The 22505-nt window shown below is 34.9% G+C and overlaps 1 protein-coding gene across 1 annotated transcript in view; it reads right to left on the reverse strand.

The window, feature by feature from the left end:
• Positions 1–21406, reverse strand: part of RIT2 (Ras like without CAAX 2) — a gene marked incomplete at its 3' end in the record, with an annotated part of 183859 nt that extends 162453 nt beyond the window's left edge. The window contains exon 1 of the mRNA XM_080363028.1: positions 21071–21406. Coding sequence (XP_080219154.1) covers positions 21071–21173 — 103 coding nt within the window. The 5' untranslated portion in view covers positions 21174–21406. The remainder of the gene's footprint in view (positions 1–21070) is intronic.
• Between the last annotated feature and the right edge of the window lie 1099 nt (positions 21407–22505).

Below are 22505 nucleotides of genomic sequence, written 5' to 3' on the forward strand. Positions count from 1 at the left end.
CTTTTTTTAATACCCAATGTCATTTAACTTTTCATTATAATAGAATTGGCAGAATACCAAAATCAGAATTAACATGGATGTTATTGTATATAATATGCTATATTTATATCCTGCTAAAATGAAACATTTTCTCAGCACTCTGATAAATACCTCTATTTCCATTGAACAAATCTGGGTATGAAGGAGAAAAAATACTTAATGTTAAATAATCTTTTCAGGGCAATGTGGTAGCTTATCAAACTATTCTGTATCTGAACTATTTAAACACTGTTATGAATACATGAGGCTAGCTAGCCTTTAGAAATATTAAAAAAGAGTAAATATTAAAATTAATTTCAATTTGTCCATGGAAACTTCTCTCTGTGTTTTTGGTTGTGGTTATTTTTTGTGTGTTTGTTTTGTTTTGTTTTAGTTTAGTTTTGTTTAGTTTTGTTATTCGTGTTTGTTTTTTTTTTTTTTTTCCTTTCTCCTTGTAATGCCTGTCTTTTCCTCGTTATGTTAGAAACAGAGATGGTTCTCGAGGGCTTTATTCAGATACAAGGATAACTGCTGACTGAAGTATTGTACATGGGTCATCTCTTCCCCCAAAGATGATACCTGCAGAGAAGTTTCTTACGTGCTTAATTTAAGTGAACTGTATATTGTTGTACCTAAAATGAAAAGCAGGATCTTTTGTTTCCAATGGACACATTGCAGGAATTGCTCCCTCCTCATTATGTCATACTATTGCAAGTGAGAGTATTACAAGTGTTTGCTATATGAATCCTAAAAATTCAGCACAAAATATGCTTAAATAGAGACCAGTCCTTTTCACAATAGAGAAAGACCTCTGAATCTGACTCTAAACCCTTTTGAAAATATTAAGTGGACTTCATGTTACCCTTCAAAATGAATTTTCAGTGACTGAATTGTCATTTTATTGTGTTGTTGTATTCTCAAACTGGAGATATTTTACTCCTTTTACTTCCAAGTACTTAAACCAAGCTGAGGTTCTTCAAAAATTTTGTACAATTTCATAAAGAAAGAAAACAGAAATGGGTCTTTTGAAGTTCAACAAATTTCACATAAACCTGAAACTTATTTCCTATCTGGTGTCAATGTACGAAGGACAATAACAAAATCTATAATGATTCTGCTGTGTATTTAGCACTGCATAGGAGAACTCTTGAGAACTGAGGAAAGATTAAGAGTAAATATAGGTACAAAGGACTAGTAAAAATTCTGGTGAACTTATATATGGAGAAGGTGAGCATCATATATTTCTTCACAGCCTGGAGAAGTCAACAGAAAACCTTTAATAGTGATCTTCATCTGGCTTAGTAAGACCAACATGTTAATCACAAGTTTGTGTAACAGAAAGGAAAATCAACTAAACATCTTCTCAGACATTCAGTCAGACTGATTCAATCACTCACAGAATATTCAGAAGAGCACAGTCACCTTTTCAAGTTATTTTTTTAACATGGAGTGCATATTATTTATTCTTTAGATTATTATTTTAAAATATTTTTTTCTCAGAGTTTGCTTCTTTTTACCTTCCTTTGATATTCTCAAGTGGTTAATGATATGATGGGTGCACAGTGTATATTTATGTATTTTGCAATTACTGAACTGATTTTTGTAAAGAACTATTTTTGGAGCAACTGCACATCAGTTTTGAAATGTATAATATTTATCAGAGATTGGGCTTCAGTTTATTTTTGTACATTTCAAGAGACTTGACAGTAATACATGTTTCGTAGCTGCACCAATCTGCTGTTAAATGGGATTTGGAGCCAGCTTCATCTGCTTTGAGTCTGTTTGCTAAGGCTAGGTGATTTAAGTTTCTCTCCTCTGGAGCCTTCTGGAAACCCATGTAGTCAATCTTTACGCACACCTAAACTCCTTCAAGCTATCTTTTTTTTTTTTTTTTCAAAATTATTCTTATTTTAGAGGACCTCAGCTTTTCCATGTTTCTTTCAGAGCTCTGTCTATGCATTGAATATCAGGGTCTGATAGGGTTGAACAGGAACAGATCAGGAAAACAATTCTGGGCAATCCCTATGGGTGGTGCACTAGCTACTGTAGAGCAAGAAATTCAGCAGTTGCTACTTAAATCAATTTATTTCTTATTATTTATTTTTAGCTGTGGTCTAATGGAGAAAGAGACTGAATTGTTGATAATATAAGAAAATCCCACCTGGTTGACTCTCTCAAGGGATGAGATGCCTTGCATAGGGATCTAGATAGAGTGAAGCATTGGGTAATCATGAATGGCATAAAACTTAACAAGAACAAATACCAGATTCTGCATCTGGGACAGAGTAATGTTGGACATGAGTACACATTGGAAGAGGAGTCACTGGAGAGCAGTCCTGCAGAAGGGGATCGGGGGATGCTGATGGATAGCAGGCTCAGTATGAGATAGCAGCACACCCTGGCAGCCAAGGGTGAAAACCGTATCCTGGGGTGGATCAGTCAAGAACTTCATTGACAGTATTGTTCTATCTTTGAGAATTCAAACAGAGAAGACACATCTTCAGATACAGGCAGGCCTTCAAATTTAGGTCATCATATAGAAATCTGAATTTATATGACACCTATTACTGGTATGTCTAAGGATATTCCTCTTTGAAATCTATAATGTGTAAGAAAGTGACAGCTATGACATTGTATAATTCTGCTTTTGGAAGTCTAGCCAGCTGGTGAGGTATCTGTTTACATCTGACTAATCATGGCTTCCTGCACAGGTCTGTTAAGTCTGTGAAATTTTAGTGGGATACTGGTCATGCTAGTCACAATATTGGTCAGGTGGGACTGGAATTGATAGGTGGTGTCATTAAAAGAGCTGCATTCTGTTAATTCATGTCATCTCCAGAGCTGCCACATTTAGAACATTTCTTCCTTCTTCCTGAACACATACAAAGCACTTGTAAAGATCTTTTTTTTTTTTTTTTTCCCAATAAATGACTCTCATAAGTCTTACAAAACTCTGATGTTTGCAAATAAAAAACATGAACAATTCTGCACAGATATACACACAAAGAAAATAAGCAGATGATGTTAATTCTTAGAAAGCATTAGAGATGTAGTATGAGGTAAAAACTACAAGGCAAAAGAATATGACAAGAGCTGTCCTACATTGCAGTGATATAAGCATCATAATATGACACAGTTTTAGAAATGCAGAGAAAATGCCTGTTCTTTGCACAATAGAAAAGATCTGACAAGATTTATCTGTTTAAGCTGAATATATCGTGACAGAGAGAAGCATGGACAAAGAAATGAAGTAATGAGGGTCCAAGAACAAGTAGGTGCATGATTTGAGCTCACATACCTCAGTTATACACCACACGTTCACCTCTGACATATATGCACTAGGTATTTACTCATATTACCGCAGATGACTCCACCACTTTTTTTTTTTTTTTTTTCCTCATGAAAGTAATTTGTTCAACTCAATTACTGTAGTCAGCCACTAGGTAGTTTAAATTACATATCAGCTGTCTTCTATGCAAAGTTCTCACTTCATTTGTCTCTTTGATTGTTTCATATGCCACTTTGTCTTACAGGAGATGACATAAAAGGCATTAGACAACAGTGATTAAATATCACAATTTCTAGGTCCGATGATGTGCAAATTGGACTTCCATTCTGAGAGACAAAAGGCAATCTTGGAAATAGGACTGTGTCTTGTAGCTCGGGAGCTTTATGTTAATTTCTTGGAGTTAACACTTGGTTCTATACTTTTCATTTCAGATTTTTCAAAGTATCTGCAGTCATAACACTACTCCAATACTTTTAGTTGAAAACTCTGGTGAAAAAAATGGATCTCAACTGCAAATTTAAAGACAAGTACACATTACAGAGATATTATGATAATGGAAAATATAATTGTAATGTAGGTATCATAATAAATAAAAACACAGTGACATCAAGAAAAGACAGGATTTATCTAAGTAGGATAAGCAGTTTGAAAAGATAATTTTCCTTAAAAAGAAAATGGATCTTGATATAGGTCTATACAACTTTCTGGAAATTTAGTGCATAATATTAAGTGTTATTTACCGTCAGGGCAGAAATAAATTCTTTTGCATAATTTGCTCCCTTAGACTAATTATGTTTTGTCATTATTTAGATAATCCAGTATTGTACCACAATATCTTTATTCCTGCATGAGGGAATGGAAACACAAAATTTTACTTGCTTTCTCCACAGAAATGCCAGAATTGCTACACTCCATAAAGTTTCTGCTTTCTGGAGGGAGTAATTGGCTTGAATACAAAGGGAAAGAAATATCATAAACTACAAAGTATATGTTGTCTTGAGATGAATTTTTCATGCCCCTGCACCACTGACCGTGATGAATCAAGTGGCACAGAACAAGAGATCAATCAAGAACAAGTGCCAGCAAAAGTGAGAAGCACAGCAGACAAAGTAATGTCGATGTCAGAAGATATGTCTGCTCCATGAAGCACTGACTGATCTTTCACCAAACTCTCTAAATATGTTGATACTATTTTGAAACTGTTGACTTAACTTACTTCAGTGAAACTATGAATAACAAGTACCTATCTGGTAAGATTTCTCCACCTGAATGAAAGCAAAGCAAAACCTTGCGTCCTGTCAATGCTACATTTCTGGACAACTTAACTACTCTGTGATTAAAAATATTTCTTACAGACAAGTAGTCTGTTATGTTGCTTCTCCCTTACAAGATTCTTAAAGGAATTTGCAGTAACATACATTTCATAAAGTACTCTACGAATCTACAAAAATCTAATATATCTATTGCAGACAAAATGAACACTCTAAATAATAAGTGATTCACAGTTTTCTCATGTGTCAAAGTGAAATTGTCTCAGCTGGAAAATAGATGAAGGTAAGATTTCAGGAGTAAGCAACTGTTTACTGTTTGTCTTGCTGAAAATAAATAAATGAAAAAAAAAAAAAATCATAGATCTAACTTGCTTTAACAAAAATCAAATGCAACTGGAAGTTTCACCTCCGTGCATGTTCAACACTACTGTATTGGTAAGCACTGGCATTAGAATAGGGAACTCCAAAGTTAAATTCAGTCTGCATGAGCTAAAACTAACAAGCTCTGTAAACTCGGGACTGAAAAATCTCACATGCCTAATGTCTGAAGAAGACACATTCCACACTGGTCAACAGACCATGCATTTTCAACTAAAGAGGGAGTATTATTACCACTGAAATTATAGATGGTTTTATCAGAGGAAAAAGAACTACAAAACAGATTCAAATGAAGTCATCATATATATCTCATATGACTGATAAATTCTGCAACAATAGGAACTGATACTGCATATCATAATTTATTATGTTTATGAATCATCCATATCAATTACAACCACCCCTACCAACATCTGAACTTTGTCTATTCTCATCTATCCTTTGAAAACTGGTCATCCTAGTTGTCTAGTCATCCAAGCTTCTCTCAAACAATGGAAAACATTGTCTAGGATTTTGCACTTTGCTCCACCAACTATAAAAAGTACCTACATATCTAGACTCAGAAAATGTTTCCAGAAGCTGAAATTAGGCAAGACAAATTTCAGCACTAGCACCGAAGTTTCTCCCCAGAGAGTTTACTGGATGCTGCTTTCTGGCAAATCCCAGAGCTGCCTGAATTTAACATCTAATCAGGTGTTTCACGTTTAAGTCTATCAAAATTTAAATTAAACTATTATTTGTCTTCTGGAGTTTCAGTCTGGGAGGAATTCTCAGAGAAGAGGAATAATATTGGGCTCTGCCCAAAACATAGCCAAGAAGAAGCTGGCTGTGCCTCCCCAACTACTCAAGAATTCAGTGGTTGTAGCAAGTAAGCATTCACAGTTACTCTTCTGTTTGAGGAGATATACACTAATTTCACTGTTTGTTTAGTTTACTGAAATGTATTATAGACTCTTTCTCCTTCAATCTTTATGTCTAGTTGTATAATTTTTATAGAGTTTGTCTTACTGTTTTTCACATTTATCTTAATTTGTTCACTGTGATGATATGGACTCTGAAGAAACTGCCAGATTAACTTCAAAGAACTTGTCATCTGGTACCAGTTGCAGAGCTGATGACACCTTTGGGCATTATCTATTTAGATGTATCATTTGATAGCTTTAAAAAAGTATACTGGATTTGAAGGTCAGGAATTTTATTACATACAAAAGAAGGCAAATACCGCTCATATCATTTTACAGATCAGACACAAAAACAGAGAGATGGGGTGTACACTGAAACAAAAGACACAGAATAAACTATGGAAATCAGATAAAAAGTTTTAGATTCTGTGTTCCAACGCTAATTCCAGTTTTTGCCATTACATAATCAGTAACACCATGTCCCCATGTTCTAGTGTCAGGAGATCAGGAAGCTCAGACCAGAAAGGTATTTACATATACTCATATATTATGCTTGCAATATCTTTCTGACTTCCACCAGCATACACATCAGCTACTCTAATAACAATAACAGTGATCTGATCGCTACACATCACGCATCTTAAATTATTTTTATAAGTAAATGAAGATATTATTAATCATACAGGTTTACATATTTAAAAGTCGAAAATCAAAGTCCAGCCACTGATTTGTCACTCTCTGAGGACTACTACTCAAACTTTTTGTGTATTTTCAATGTCAAAAAAAATAGATATGCATTTCTTTAAAATATGTATGAACCAAGACAGTGACAGGGGAAACAACACAGTCTCAAGATAAAGTCATAAGCACTGCATTAGATCAGATGAATAGTGATTTTCCTTTTTTTGACTGCATTTATGTCTATCAAATTAACTGAAAGAAAGAGGGCAAAAAACCTCACCTGCCTTTAATAACTGGTGCTTCAGGCAGTCTGCTGTGCATTTTGATACTGACTGCTGTGTTTGGAAGATAGGTGCTAACAATGTTTGAGAATCGCAATTCAGAACTAGCCATTGCCTACCAAAGAGCAGATCTAAAGATTTGCCAAGAATCTCAGTGAAGCCAAGGAAGTACCATGCTTTCTAAAAACAACACCTGGCTACTGAGAACAGCAGCCATCATTGCAGAGAAGACGAGATCTGCAGTGTGAGGGCAGCACTGCTGCCCTGCTCTAGTGTTTCTCATGCATGGCACCAAAATTGCCATGAAGACTGCTGATGACCCATTCTACTGTCTCAGCTGTGCTGCACTGTGTCTGATTTCTTCATGTGGTCAATATTGGCTCAGAGTAACTGAGCTGTAATAGAACAGCTGAATTGAATGGTCTTAGACTTCAAAGGCACTTTGACTTTGTGCACTGACTTTCAAATACTGTGCTCCATGGGAATCCTGAGACTGGGAATTGAAGACCTTGTGTGGAGGATGACTGGAATAATGTCTAGTGCTGACCTGCAATATGGGCTTCAACAGATTCCTTCCAGGAAAGACAGTTCAGTTCAAAGTGACTTATGTTTCCTTGGAACTACTGGTACTTTAAGAGTGGCATAAAATGTTATTCATGCTAACCCACCTTGTGCCAGTGCTGATGATACTATAAATATGATGTTCCTCTTTTCAACTAAAAAAAAAAAAAAAAAAAAAATAAATAAAAGACTCATCTGTATTCAGTGCTGGTGATCCCCAGAAACTTGTGAGGCATCTGGATGGCAAATATTTCTAGACCACTGTGTGTGCACTGCAGATATGGTCTACGAATAAGCCATACATGCACAAGGCATATGGTAGAAATGCCTCCTTGCCAGTGAGATTCCCATTGGCAGTTAGATTCCAAATACAACATTTCTAAAAAAAATGAGGAAACATGGGAATACCAGATAGTTTTTCAACAATCATATCATAATCAAGGAGGAAAGAGAAGTAAAACAATGTTGGCCTCCACTTGTTTTGTGGCCTCTAATAGCAATTCAACAAAACAGAAGAGCATGGCAGTACCAACATATGGTTAATGATGCCACAGACACAAACTACAAAGAAAAATTGAATCTCCTTCACTGCTTTTCAGACTACAAATTGCTGTCCTGAGTCTGTCTGGAATGGAGATAATTTTCTACATGGCAGTCTGTATGGTGTCATGTATTGAATTTGTGACTAAACCAGTGCTGATAACACACTGATATTTTGGGTATTACTCAACATCACTTTCACAGCATCAAGGCTTTTTCTTTTTTTCCCTGTGCCCTCAACAAGTAGCCTTGGGGTAGGCAATAAACTGGGGAAAGACACAGTTGAGACAAAGAGATCAATATCCAGATCCCATGGTGTCATACACAGAAAGAAAAGCTCAAGGAAAGCAGGAGGAAGTGGAGATGTACATGGTTCTGGCACTTGTATTCCCAAGTAACAATTATGTGTGCTGAGCTCCTTCTTTTCAGGAAGTGACTAAAAATCTGCCTGCCCATGGGCAGCAGTGCATAAATTCTTATTTTTTCCTCACTTGTGCACACAACTTTTGCTTGAACTGTTAAACCTTTGTCTTGAGGCACAAGTCTTCTCTCCATCCCCTTTCTCTTTCCTATAGGAGAAGGCAATGAGCAAGTGGTTGTGTGGGTGTCTGGCTCTTGGATGAGGTCAATCCACCATAATTGTTAACCAAAACTTTTGTCTTAAACTTTAGAAATTTGTATGTAACCCAGGAACATTTATCCTGCTAGCTATTCTCTTCCATAATGTATCAAACTCAAAACATGCTCAAGGTTTCTTGTCCTTCAAATTCTGTTATAAATTGTGTTACGATATTTGGTGGATACAATACTGTTTGATACTTCTTCCTAAACCTACTGAAATTATTGGAGTAATTCTTACATCTTCTCATCTCTCTTCTCCATCCTATTTAACCATGCACTGCTTTAATTATTTTAATACAGATTTCTGAGTGGATAGCGTAGAAAACAGGGGTCAAGGCATTTTATGTTAATTTCAAACAGACGGTTTAGGAACAAATGGAGATTTCTTTCTTCAGCTGCATAATATTTCCTTTTTCTCTCCTCTCCCCACCTACTCTGGTGTGAGTGCCTTCTCCATTAATATACAGTCATTCGGATGGAACTTTCAGAATATAAAAAAAAAGATATATATTCTTTCTGCTCCACTGCTAAGGTCAAGCAAAGAGTCTGTATTAAGCTGCCGGTTTTCTTTGTGATACGTGAGGCAGCACAAAACACAAATTTCATTTCCACTCTCCCTTCAGCTCTTCTTTTAAATGCCACAATACTGACAGTAGTCACTGAGCTGAACAGATATGACACAGAACAAAATGATGGAACAAATAAGGCCCATACTATCTTCATTTTCCAGTGCTAAAGTAAACAAATATGTATTTGGTTAGCTACTGATAGTTCTGAAGATAGGTAAGTTTTTAACACTCTTTCATTGTGGGAAACTAATCATATGTTGAACATCCTGAAATTAATATAAACTTAGAAATAAACTAGAAATACAAAAAAAAAAAAATTAGGAATAAGAAAACAATTTCACAAGAGGTCATCAATCTAAGCCATTCAAAACAGCCACATTCCTGGCAAAATATTTTATTAGCAGTAAATACACTTAAAATAAGTTTATGAAAAAGATAAAAATAATATTGAAAGATAGCATGGGCTACACAGACTGTACTAACATAAACAGGTGGTACTTTACATTTCCCACATCCCTCATAAATTCTACCATATGCTTGAAGGGAAAGCCTGCAAGAAAGAGAAAAGTGGGAGGAAGAAATTAGAACTCAGAAGCAAGTAATTCTATCACCGACCTCTTAATGACTTCTTAGCAACCCATTATGCACTAAACCTGAAAAGAATTATTCATGGTATTTGTCTATTGTACTGAACTTGAACTGTGAGCAAGGGAAACTTTTGATTTCCCCAGGAGCTTTCATCACAGTGCAAGCTGGTATTCTGTCTACCTAGGTAATTTCCTGAGCAATGATGTCTACTACAGCCTATCTAATCTGTTCCCAATCCACATACTTCTATTTGTTGTGACTAAATTAACATCAGGGATGTCAAAGATATTCTCATGAGTTCCAATCTTGTGTTCACTGCTTACAGCTTTTATCAACTTCATTTGAGATGCTCATATTTGGGGAAGGGTACAGTTAAAAATTTATTGGAAAAAAAAAAATCAAATTTCTGCATTTTTCCTGCTTATAGAGAAGCAGAAATATACTTAATTCACAAGCTTATTATTGTCTTCTAGTTACGCTAACCTAAAGTATCACAAAATATAAAACTAGTTTAACTAATACTTAATAAAATAATACTTGAAAATTAATATACTAATACTCAAAACAATACTAATACTCATCCAGCAGGTACAGTAATGCAGCTTTGCAAACTAATTTGATCCATAGTCCTTTTTACTTAAATGACATTAAGGAATAAGGGCTTTCTGTCATCAAATAAATCTATTCTTTAACTATACTGTCACTGTCAATCAGTAGAAGTAGTTATCCCACTGAGTTTTATAGAGCTTTCTACAATTCTTTGAATAACACATTGGCACTAACAACTATTTTCCTTAAAGACTGAAAATGTTTGTTACTTTATACTTACATAAATCTTATATGAGTGAGTTTCAAAGATATGTGTATCTAAATCTGTTTATAGTCACTGGCAATTTGTTTTTATTTTTCCTCCTACCACCATTTGTCCACATTCAATTATAGGGAGGTAACTGTTTCTTTGTAGGCAAGAATGCTGAGCAGTAAATTTATGAATAAGAGTGATGTATCAGTTGGATCACAAAGAATAAGAGAAAGAATATAGAAATACATATATTTTTGCTTTGCATCTTGACAATTTTCCGAGACTGCAGAAGAACAGAACTTAATTTTATTTCCTGACACTCAGCGAAATGTATCCCTGGTACCACTGTGATTATCTGATTTGAGATTTTGGTGTGTGGATGGATCTAACTTTTCAAACACCAGAGAAGAGTCTGACAAATTCTGCCTCCCACTGATTTCACTAGGTGCTTAGTATTTCTAAGGCTGGGACCCACAAACTTCTCTCAGTTTTGGATGATGGTAAGAAGCAGCACCACTTTGCCTGGCAGAAGTGTTAAATTCATGGAGCCTTATCCATGGCTGCAGCAAACTTCTACAGAACTTCAAGACTTGCAAAAAAAGAAGAGTTTTGCTGCTGCATCTCCAGGTTCCTATTCTAGAAAGCCAATATATGAGAAACACAGCATGAGAAGTCACAGGGGCAGAAGAAAGATGAACTAATGGGACCTCTGTATACTTTTTGGCCACCAGTACTTACAGAAGGTGTTGGGATATAACCATTGGCCAGTAGCAACTAGTAGGATAAGGACAGAGAAAAGATAGCATCTGAAATCAATGGTCTTTGAAGTATGAACTGCTGCCCTTTCCTTCTATTCTTTTACTCCCTTACCACTGCCTTTACCCATCTTCATCTAGTTTTCTGGTTTTTTTCAGTGTTTTTCCTATGCCTCTATTTTTTTTTTCTCATTTGTTGCTCTCTGTTTGATGCTGACATCTGTTACTTTTCCCCCTTCTACTGCTTGGTTTGTATCTTCTGTTTTGCTTTCCTCCTAACTAGTTGCCATTTCAACCATGTTATCTGAAAAAAAAAAAAAAGAAAAAAAAAAGAAAAAAAAAAAAAAAGAAGAAGCTTATGCAATTTACTATTTGTTTTTATGTCAGACATTTAATATCGTTCAAGTATCTTGGTCCATTTTCATGAAGGAAAGATCTGAAAACTGGATCTTTTGACTACCACTTTTATAAAAACAAATCAGTAGACAGAATATCTGCTGTTAGGGAGGCTATGATTCAAATTCACAGCTAATATAAGACACTGGAAAATTCACTGAAACTGCTCTAGGTGAAAGAAAGGCATAGGAAACTAGGTTTCTAAAACTCACAGAGGGCTACTTGATTACTGTAATAGATTGATCTTTCTTCTCCTCAATTTCCAATAGAGAAATAAATTATCTGTAGGGCATGCTTACAAACAGAAGAAGACCTGATGAGACTCAGGAATACATTCTCTGGCTGCATGCAGTGGCAAATAGTATATGAATCAGACCTCTGGTACAGTGTGTGTGATGGGTGAGCAGATGACCCCGTCACCAGGCAACCCAAGAAAGATTGCTCACCATGTAGAAAATGTCTAAAGATGACTTTATATTCAAATTGAGAGAGGAATATCTTTTCTAATTAAGAAAGTTTCAGACAAAAATTTAGAGAAGAGGAAATTTTGCAATCTGTATTGAAGAAACTAGATTTCTGTTGATTTAAAACAATTAAGAATTTGACAGTACTTGGGTTTGGTTTTAAACACTCTGAATAAAGATCCGAAACAGTGGTACATATTTTGCAGGCTGATAAAGAGATGCTTCTGTAAAGACACTGTAGATCCTGTCCAGCGGGCAAGAGCTCAGTACAACACAACAAGCTGTCATGTAGGCAGTAGGCAAACAAAGTTACTAAAGTAATCACAGATCTGACATAAATTTGAAGTAGTGTTATTTTATTCTGTGCCTGTGAAAATGGATGACAATTACAGAATTACGAAACTGCACAATGAGGTTGCAAGGGAAGAAATCCAACAACTACTCTTCTCGTAGCTGTAGTCAATGTAAGATAAAGATTTATATGTATCCGTCTCTTAGATGTTTACAGTTTTTGCTTTACAAAAGCCTGTGAAAATAATTTTTAAAATTTATAACCATTTGTGGATCCAGCTTTGGATTCTCTGAAATAACTAGTTTAGTTCTTATTTTTTACCTGACTGAAAAGATAAGACACTGCTTTATAACCGGTAACTGAGTTGAAAACATGCCTCTTTAAGAAGCCAGAATAATGAAACAAAGTGGCTTTAGCCAGTGTCACCACTGGGATCTGGTTAGTAGTGCATCATGAAATCATTATAGCTTGTAGCAAACTGTCCTCCCAAGACAGCAAGACCTCTGAAACTGGGACTCGGCACAATGCTTTGGTAAGATTCAATATCTGCCAGTGGATCTGTGTGAACAAAGGAATGCAATAAAATAAAATGGGAAGCATAGCAGGAAAAGAGATAAAAGCAGCAACAGAAGGAAAAAAAAAGAGAAGAAAAATCTTTCCTAAATGTGTTTTCAAGATTGTCCCTAATGGATTTAATCTCATCCAAATTCTAGGAGATAGCATGTGCCAAAAATGCTGCAGATGGCTCAACTCAGCAGCAGGGATGGCTTGGAAGGGAAACAGTTCCTCTAGCTGCCTCACAGACTGTTTACAGCAAAGACACCACAGTGCCCAGTCATTGTCATGAAACAGTGCTTGTTCCCTTATTTGATACCTGTCTGGGCATTAAAATGGCAGACTTGTGTGTCGTCAAAACCAGGAGCGCCCTTTTGATAGTTCAATTCCTGTTGTGGAGTAAAAACTCAGAATGTTTCCTATCTCTTAATAGCAAGCAGTATGAATGGGAAATGCTGAGCAGTATATATCTCACTGAAATCTTCACTGTGTAAGTGTAGCCCTCTTTCTATAAATCACATGATGAAAAGTAGATTCATTAACATAACTGTCCATGAGTTCTAATCACTTCCAGTCTTGAGACCAGCCTTAGAATCTCTCTTAAGCAGCCTGAACATAGAGATACTGGCTATACAGATTAGTAACACAACATCAACCACAAGTCCTGATGTCTTTTAACACATTTCATAATTTTGAGGATTATAGTATTCCGTCTCCTTTATAAAAGTTTCAAGATTTTAAATTCTTTTTCCGCTCAGGTATATTTGGTCATTAATGCTCAATCTCTAGAATGTATTTTTATTTCAAATTAGCACAAAACAATTAGAATAATACAACATTCACCAACATTTTTCCTTTCAAAAAAATCCAACAAATGATGCACAATCTACTCCATCTTGCCTTATAACAGATGATTTAGGATATATGTCGCTCTTTTTGCCTAAAGGAAGTCAGACTTGAAGATCTCATACATCCTTAATTCTACATGTTTTAATTCTAATTTTACCACTTAACTGATTATTCTCCATTAAGAAATTCTGATTCCTTTCCTCCACAAGTTTTGGTAAATGTGTCTTATTTTCTTGATGTTTATTACCTTCATATATGCTAGATTCTCCATCCTCTGTGCCAAAGTGGTATAGACAGTGACAAGATCTCTAGTGAGTATTCATCATCCAGATGCTATGGTGGGAGAAGCTGGGTGGATGAACCCACTCACATTACAGCTGCATCCTGTTCCATTTACATTAAATCACTGTATACATATGCAAGTTGCCCAATAAAGAATCATGGACTGGTGGCTGATAGAGATTTTTGAATACAGTAATAGTCATTTGTCATTATAAATCATATTACATCTGCCCTTTTATTGTCTCTTTTGGTCTACTCTGCACTCTCTTCTATTTATCAGAGTGCTACTGGTACTGAAGAAGCTAGAACTGCAGACAGCTTTCCCAGTAACCAGTTGGCATCTTACATGCAGAAACCATCCTATTAAATGCAGGAGCCACAACTGGATCCTCCATCCTTCTAGCAGCTGAATTATTTGAACAGGTGAAAAAAATGAAAACATCTTTAACACATTTCCCCAAACACCTGTTTGTATTCAAGAAAATGAATGAATAAGCAATGTGTTCAATCCTTACATGTGGAAAAAAAAAAAAAAACCACACTGAAGACAAATAAGAATTTCAGAAACGGGTCAAGAAGTACTTGAATTATCATCTTCAGTGGTCACAACCCAGAAAAATACTTCCAAAATAGGATAAAATATATGGAATTGTAGAATTCAAGTCATCACTAAAGATGTGATGGTACAGATGACTACGTTTGAGAAAGAGCAAGTAACTTACTGATTTCTACAAATATTTCCCTGTATATGATCTCTGTGAATTATTCCTGAACAAAACAACACATTATTCTCAAAGAAATAAAAGAAGAATGTGAAGAGGAAACCATTAAGTTGTCTTGCTTGTAGTAAGAACACTAATAGAATAACGTGAATTTTTTGAATTCATATTCATAAAATGATGTTGAAATATTAGAGTACTCAAATTAAGGATACAGAATTCTCTGAGAAGGAAAGTAAGCTTCTCTAAGTGAGGTTTCAGATGCTCAATGTCTTCAAGAGAAAGAAGATCAACATGTCTATCGGTATTATTGTTTATAGGTATTAACAGATAGCAAAGTAAGAGAATAGAGAGTTTCTCAAAGTTGTTGATGAAAAAGTCATAAGATAAAATGGCTAGAAGTTGGAATTAAATGAATTTGAGCTTGAAACTAATTCAATAACCTATCTTTGAAGGTAATTGAAAAATAAGAACAGTTTTGTTTTCAAAGATCACAAGCATATCAGGATTCTGCATTTATAAAGTCTCCAATACTTAATATGGTTTATGGGAAAAACTGGAAGATTCCCATACACAGGGATGTGGTTGTCTGGCATTGGTGGGGATTCTCTTCAATGCTGCTTTTTTTTTTTTTTATCATGGAGAAATTACAACCTACACCACCATCAATCTGCATCTAACTTTTGTAATTCTACCTTAGAACTATGATTGTATTTCAGTCTACAGCATCCCAGACATGACAAATTTAGCTGATTGCTTACAATGTTCAGTTAGGATTTTTTCTCCATGAATGTGTAATTGTCTAGAAGTATTATTATGTCTTTTGGGCTGTACTACTATTAGTATTCTGTTGTTTACTCTCACTTTCCCAGCCTTGCATTAACATCAGGCCAGAGCTGATCACAGGTTACAGTCAGTACTATGACCAAGGGAATATATATGTCATTTTGAATGATCAATATCCTTATGCTTTCAGAGCTATTACTAAGCAAGGAAGTTTTTCTATGGTCAACAAATAAATATAATTTATTCCTTCCTGTTATAAAAAAAATCTTTTTCTTCATTTAAATGAGTACAATTAATTATTTCCCTGAAATTCTCAGGGTCTTATATTTGGCCTTAAAAATCCGAGGTTTGGTTTTTTTTTTTTTCATACAGAGGATGATGAGGGAAAAACATTTATTTTCAGTGGGATAGAGGTGTAAGTCTTTATTAATTGAGGATCTCAAGATGGATATTTGCACAGTCACAGTAGAAGCAGCACCAAATTAGACATCAAAAACTACACTTATAATGACTTTTGGGGAAAAAAAGGAATTTGGTTTGCCTTAAGTGTAATTTACAGCATGTCCAGACACTTCAAAGACTACTTTTTTACCTTGACTCATACTGAGCAGTAACTTAATCCTCCACCTTTGTTCTGTCTATTTGTTTAGCTCAAAAGATATTGGAAGGCCAGATTCTTTCCCTTGATCCATTTACCACGCATTTAGGGGCGTGTAGCTGTACCTGAGAGTATATTGGCAGAAAAAAATAAACAGCAACAACAAAATAATGGAATCTGTGCTCTTGCTTATCTTCTTCCAGTGGATAATGTGCTAATTTATCTTCAAGGGATTAATAAAGAGCTCGAGTGGTACAGTTCTCCAGGACACACTCCATGGTATGACCTCTATTAACTGAGGAGTCCTGTTATGAGGGATCATTTGAAATTATACATACAGAATTTGCTTTGTTTATGCAAAATAAGAGGTAAACCTAGTAAAAAAAAAAAAAATCAAAACAAATTTGGCTGTTTAGTGTAATTCTTAGGACAGAAATTCGCATATCATAAAAATCATTGTTGTTCTATCATTGTTTTCACACACCTTGGAACTTATTTTGAAATGTATGTATGAATGACTTCCTGAAATTATTTGGATGAGTCACCTGAAAATCAGTGGTATAAGCATGTCTTCCTCAACCGAAACAGTCAGAGAAATACATTTCTTCAGACTCTTCCTCTAACAGTTTTAAAAGAATCTTCACCCCTTTGATTTTTATTTTTTTTTTTAATGATTGAAGCCTAGAAATATTTATTGAAGTATTTTCCAAACCTGTACATAGAAACTAAAAAATATATTAGTTTTTAAAAACTTCTGAGTTAATTATTTGATAATCCCTTCAATAAACTGGCAATCAGTCTGAGAACTAAATACTGAAAAATGCATGTTTTCTCTTATGTCAATAAATAAAACAGAAAACAAACAAACAAAAAACTTACTAGCAACAATTACTTAGTTTTTGCACTTCAAAAAAAATTCCTTTTCTCATCTGAAATACAACTTTCTCAGGACAAGTAACATGAAATTCACTTTGCAGCTATGACATCCATTCTATAGATAAACATGTGATTCCATTTACCAAGAATAACAATAAATCACCTTCACCTTTAAATAGATTCATTAAGAAAGACAAAAAAACAAACAAGCAAAAAAACCCCTTATGATAACATTATCATTCAGCCAAGAAAATGAATATAAAGTCAGATTATGGTGCAATCTGATCAGTATTTGAAGGATACCTGGGTAATAACAATTTTTCTTTAGACAGACGTTTTCTGTTTTACTCAGCTGCACAGGTAGATTGATTTATTTCTTTGTGGTAGCCACTGTTCAATCCATCACTTAAGTATTGCTAATGATTTGCCAAATATACTGCAGTTAATTATTGTTATTAATTAGTTTGCTAAATATAAGATAGCAATGCATGGTCTCTGGATTTAGAAGCTCTTTTGTGCATATTTTTTTGTAACACTGAAAAATAAAGCTAAACCCAGAAGTCTGATCTTCATCAGACTAAAGACCATAAGAGTACTTGGTTCACTATCCAAATGTAGATCTCTGAAGGTATATTTAAGCAAAACCCATTTCAAACCCAATAATATTCTTAGGGCTTAAACCCTATGTCAGACAGCTTCAGGTAGGTTTGAATAGTACTGAGCTCCCCTGAGATTTGTCATCAAACCAGAGTAGACCAAGTGTCAAAATCCGTTTTTAATTGAAACTGAAGTATCACTAGAAATGTGTAATTTTGATATGGACTATAATCAGATGAGAGCCAGCAAAAAAAAAAAAAAAAAAAAATCATTTTATTTAATTTCAGTTTAATTCCTGGTTCAACCCTGATTTTGCTCTGAATTTGCAGTAGAGTGTATAGCTGTTCTTGAAGTCAGATATATCTTACACTAAGTGATAAATTAGCATATTGCTCTGGAAACAAAAATAGTTCTATTGTCAGAGGTCTTAGATAACACATTCTAGAGAACCTATAATTTATAACTAAAGTACAAAAATCAATGGCCAAGAAATTTTACATATAGCTTTGTACTTTTTTTATTTAACACTGCTATTACCTGCTTGTTCCAAACTCTGGGTTAGAAGTGGTATTTTTTCCTCCTATAAAATAGCAGCAGATATTTTCCTTTTTTTTTCTGGTGTTGACTTTGGAATGTGAGGACCCTTAAGTAACAATTCTTAAACCATCTGCAGTTTGTACATCATGACTCTGAATGTGGTGGGTATCAGACTTGGATATGCTGTGTTTATTTCATATTACCAGTTCTTGTGAAATTTCTAGTACATTGAATAGTCCAAATAACAGGAGGTTAGCTGTCCTCTTGGATTTTCTGCCACCTTAAAGCATCGAACTCAAGAGATAATCCTGACAAACTGAAGTAAGTATTCTATAAACACCAATGTCTAAAGAATATTTTTGGTGTCCTTTTCCTCATTCTCCTTTCTCATTCTTAGCCCCTTGTAATAAGCATGCAATTTTCAATATGAAGACATCCAGCAATACAGTACGACCTGACACATTAAGAGAGCAGAAGAGGGTGGGAAACAAGATCAAAATGCCCAAGGGATCTCCAGAAGTGAACTATGTCCAGGGCAAAAATAATTCTTCTAACATTTCTGCAGGTTAATCTCAGAAGGAAAAGTCATTCCAAACCTGAATTATTCAATATTGAACAAAATGAGGAATGGAAAGGATTTTATGCAAAAAATGTTTCCCACTCAGCAACTTAACCTTAGTTGTTCCTTCTTTTATCATGACCTAAAAAGTGAAGGAGGAAGGAGAAAAATGGGAAAGAAACAAGAAATGCATCATACCATATATTACTTATCTGTAAAATTCTGAATTAGAAATTGAATTTTTTTTTAATCTCTTGTTCTTATTCTACTCTGATGCTTTTTTATGGTTGAATTCATGATTTTGTGGACCAAGTGAATTTAGGTCATTAGGAGAAAGCAAAGCCCATCTTGGAGAATGATCGTATTCATTCAGATTTTTTTGGTTTTTTAATCCAGTGTAAATTAATCCTGCCTATAAATCAAACAGAAATAATTTATGGAATTATATATTTATTTTTTCCTTATGTCTATCAGAATTCAAACAGTTTGACTATCTTTCAGGATTCTACAGGAATATTTCATGCTTGGAAGTTCAGAATCAATAAATGATGAACTGTCCACCTCTTTTATTCTAGACTATTAATTCTCAAGTGTTTTCCCCCAGAAGTTTCACTTTTGTGAAAACAGCAGAAGATATTCATTAAGCCCATTGAATATCATAACTGTCCACTTCATCTTATTTTTATTTCTCTAAGGCCACACAGATGCCCAACTCTTCTGAAATATTTATGTGGTACTCAGCTTTGGGGTTGCATCATTAGGTTGTGTAATCCACAAATCTGAAGGCTTTATTCTTATGAAATCAACAACTAATGTTTTCTGAATAAGGGTATTTGAATAAACTTCATTTGGTTGTTATGATTCACTTCTACTATTCATATGGTACAGTTTGTAGCATCCTTTGTTTTGGTGAATGACTCTTCAAAATGACATAATTCTTACAGTAATGTGTTTGATGTTTGGGAAAAATTGCTGCCATCTTTTAGATGTATTCAGGAAAAAAAGAAAAAAAAAAAAAGGATGATATTTTACTGAAGTTCCAGCTGACACATCCCAAATACTTGCTTTACCATGGAAAATATAATTTGAAATTGCAGAAGTTTACTCTGAGATAACCAATAATTTCTCCTTTTCTATTTTATGTAGAGATCATAGAATAACATCTGTGCAAGAATTGCTTGGCTAAGCAATACTTATGGGATATAGCTTTCACTGAAAGATGTGCCACTGAAGTTGAAGACAAACAGAACAACAGAACAGAGACTATAGATACAGAGGGGAAATCATACCTACTCCCAACATTTAATTTTTTGCATCTATACCTTGTCTTGTTTGAATAGGAAATAAAACTTTTTTGATCTATACAATTATTATAGATTAGTGTCACAACATATTTATCCTGAAATTTCATTGGAAACTAGCCTGGATTATTATATTATTTTGTTGTTGGTTGTTTTCTACTTTCCTTTTTATTTTGTATTTCCAGAAGATGTAATCAAATGCTTGCTATGCAGCCAGCTCAATACACTGGCTTCTGAGACAAACACTACACATTTAGCAAAGTCTTTTTAAGAAAAAGAGAATGCTAGTGTCAGTGAGAATAAATCAATGGTGATAATATCTGGGAAAAAAGAAAACATTGCCTGGAGAAAATAATGACTCCCCTGAAGAGATACCATTGTCAGGTACAAGCATATCTTGCCAGCACTGGACAGTAATATTAAAATATGCTGCAAATCTACCTTATTGTCTGGAGTGAGATTCAGACATGCATTCTGTAACTGTCCAGACAGAAAAGGAGACTAACACCAGCTGAGTCATAATGACACTCAGAAAAAAAGTCAAAAGAAGATGTGGAAAAGAAAATAGAGTCACTGTAGACATCCTCCACACTTCACACTGTACAGCTGACTTTGCGGTTAGTTTCATTTCTGGCTGAGCACAGGGACCGGTGGCAGGCCAGTAAGTTACATCCACACTATCCAGCAAACCAACACCCCTTGCAAAGTGTGAGTGACATGATCACTTGTTTTAAACTAACAACAGCAAACTGAACACTCTCCCCTCATATGCTGTGGAGCCAACACTAGTTTTACAGAAATATTCAATTAAAAAGGTTTATAACATTTCAGTCCCTAAGAAATCAAGCTGACTCATTGCCCCAACCACAAATTATAGTATTTAATCCAAGCCACGTGCAAGAGAAAAAGCAATGCAATTCCTCATTAAACAACACTATATTTCTGTAAACTTCACACTCCAAATTCACCTCTTCTCCCCAAAAATGCTGTTGCTCAAACTTACCGCTTTTGCCAACTCCCCCTGCTCCTAGCATCACCACCTTGTACTCTCTGGAGCCTGCTGAAGCATTGCTGGAAGAGCTGATCACTTCATTTTCTAGCTCCATCTTGCATGAGGCAGGAGAAGGGAGCAAAAGGGAAGAAAAAGCAACGGGCAGATGCTTTCTCTGATCTCAAACAACTATGTGTTAGGAAAAAAAAAAAAAAAAAGGCAAAAAGGAAAGGTTTAATACAAGAGGTACGATTTATCAGTCTCACACTTGCTGCTGTGCCTGTGTTAGCTGAAGAAGGTCTCATAGCAACCACTTTAACAGCTTCCAATAAAAATCTTTCTCTCCCTCCTCCCAGCTCCGTATCATTCTCTGTGTTTCTCTTCCTGGTCAGAAGCAGTTTTGTGAGACTCAAAAGCCCTGGTACCTCTGGGTGCTGCTGTGTCTTTGGAATCAAATTGAGCCTCCAGAAAAATAGTATGGATCACAATTTTTAATTATGATGCTTGTTATTCCATGTAGCATTTGCTTGAATCTTAAATAATAACAAAACAGACCATTCAACCCCTCTGCCACCTTGGACTTAAACATTTGTCCTGTGTTCTTCAAGTTTGCTAGATTTATGTTTAATACTATTAGAAGTGAAATAAACAACTTTTTAAGGGTCTTCATTCCTCATAATGTTTACTGCAAAGCAGAGAAGTTTTCTAAGGTTGGGTTTGCCCCTGATCAATTCTCTTAGTTTTGTTTGCATCAATTAGTTATAGAAACAAGGTATTTTGGGGGAAAAAAAAAAATATATATATATATATATATATGTTTGTTATTTTTCCTTTTTACCACACAAAATTTCAGAAGGAGATTAGGATTGCATGGAAGGGACAGGATCAATTGATCCAGAAATTATCCATGTAAGGAAAGAGGAAAACCAAGTTGCTATAAGTATTTTATACTAACCTCAAGTGATTTATGTAACCAACCTGGTCAGCTCAAATAAATAAGAAAAGAATAAAGCAAAATGTTTGTGAATTATATCATGTATGAAAATGTCTCATTAGGATTATTCAGTGAAAACTTACAACAAAAGACTGCAGCTTTTCACTGTTTTCTGATGATGTACTCAACAGACCCAGTATATTTAAGAATATGATAAGTAGATACTTGCCTAACTTTAACATTTAAATACATTTGAGGACTAAAAGGCATCTGCTGCAAAAGGGATGGAAAGCAAACTTGCTCTCCTTTAAAAAGTGCTGGGCTTTCATGACAGGAAGAACTATTGAGGAAACAGGGAAATGGAAGAAAAGTATCTTGGAAGCCAGATACCTTCATCTGTCCATTCCTCCAATTATTTCATGGAAAGTAAACATATGGCATTACATAGGAATACAGAATTAAAATTTGAAAAGGAAATAATAATAATAAAAAAAAAAACCCAAACAAACTGAT

Source organism: Nesoenas mayeri, assembly GCF_963082525.1.
Source record: "Nesoenas mayeri genome assembly, chromosome: Z".
Lineage (NCBI taxonomy): Eukaryota > Metazoa > Chordata > Aves > Columbiformes > Columbidae > Nesoenas > Nesoenas mayeri.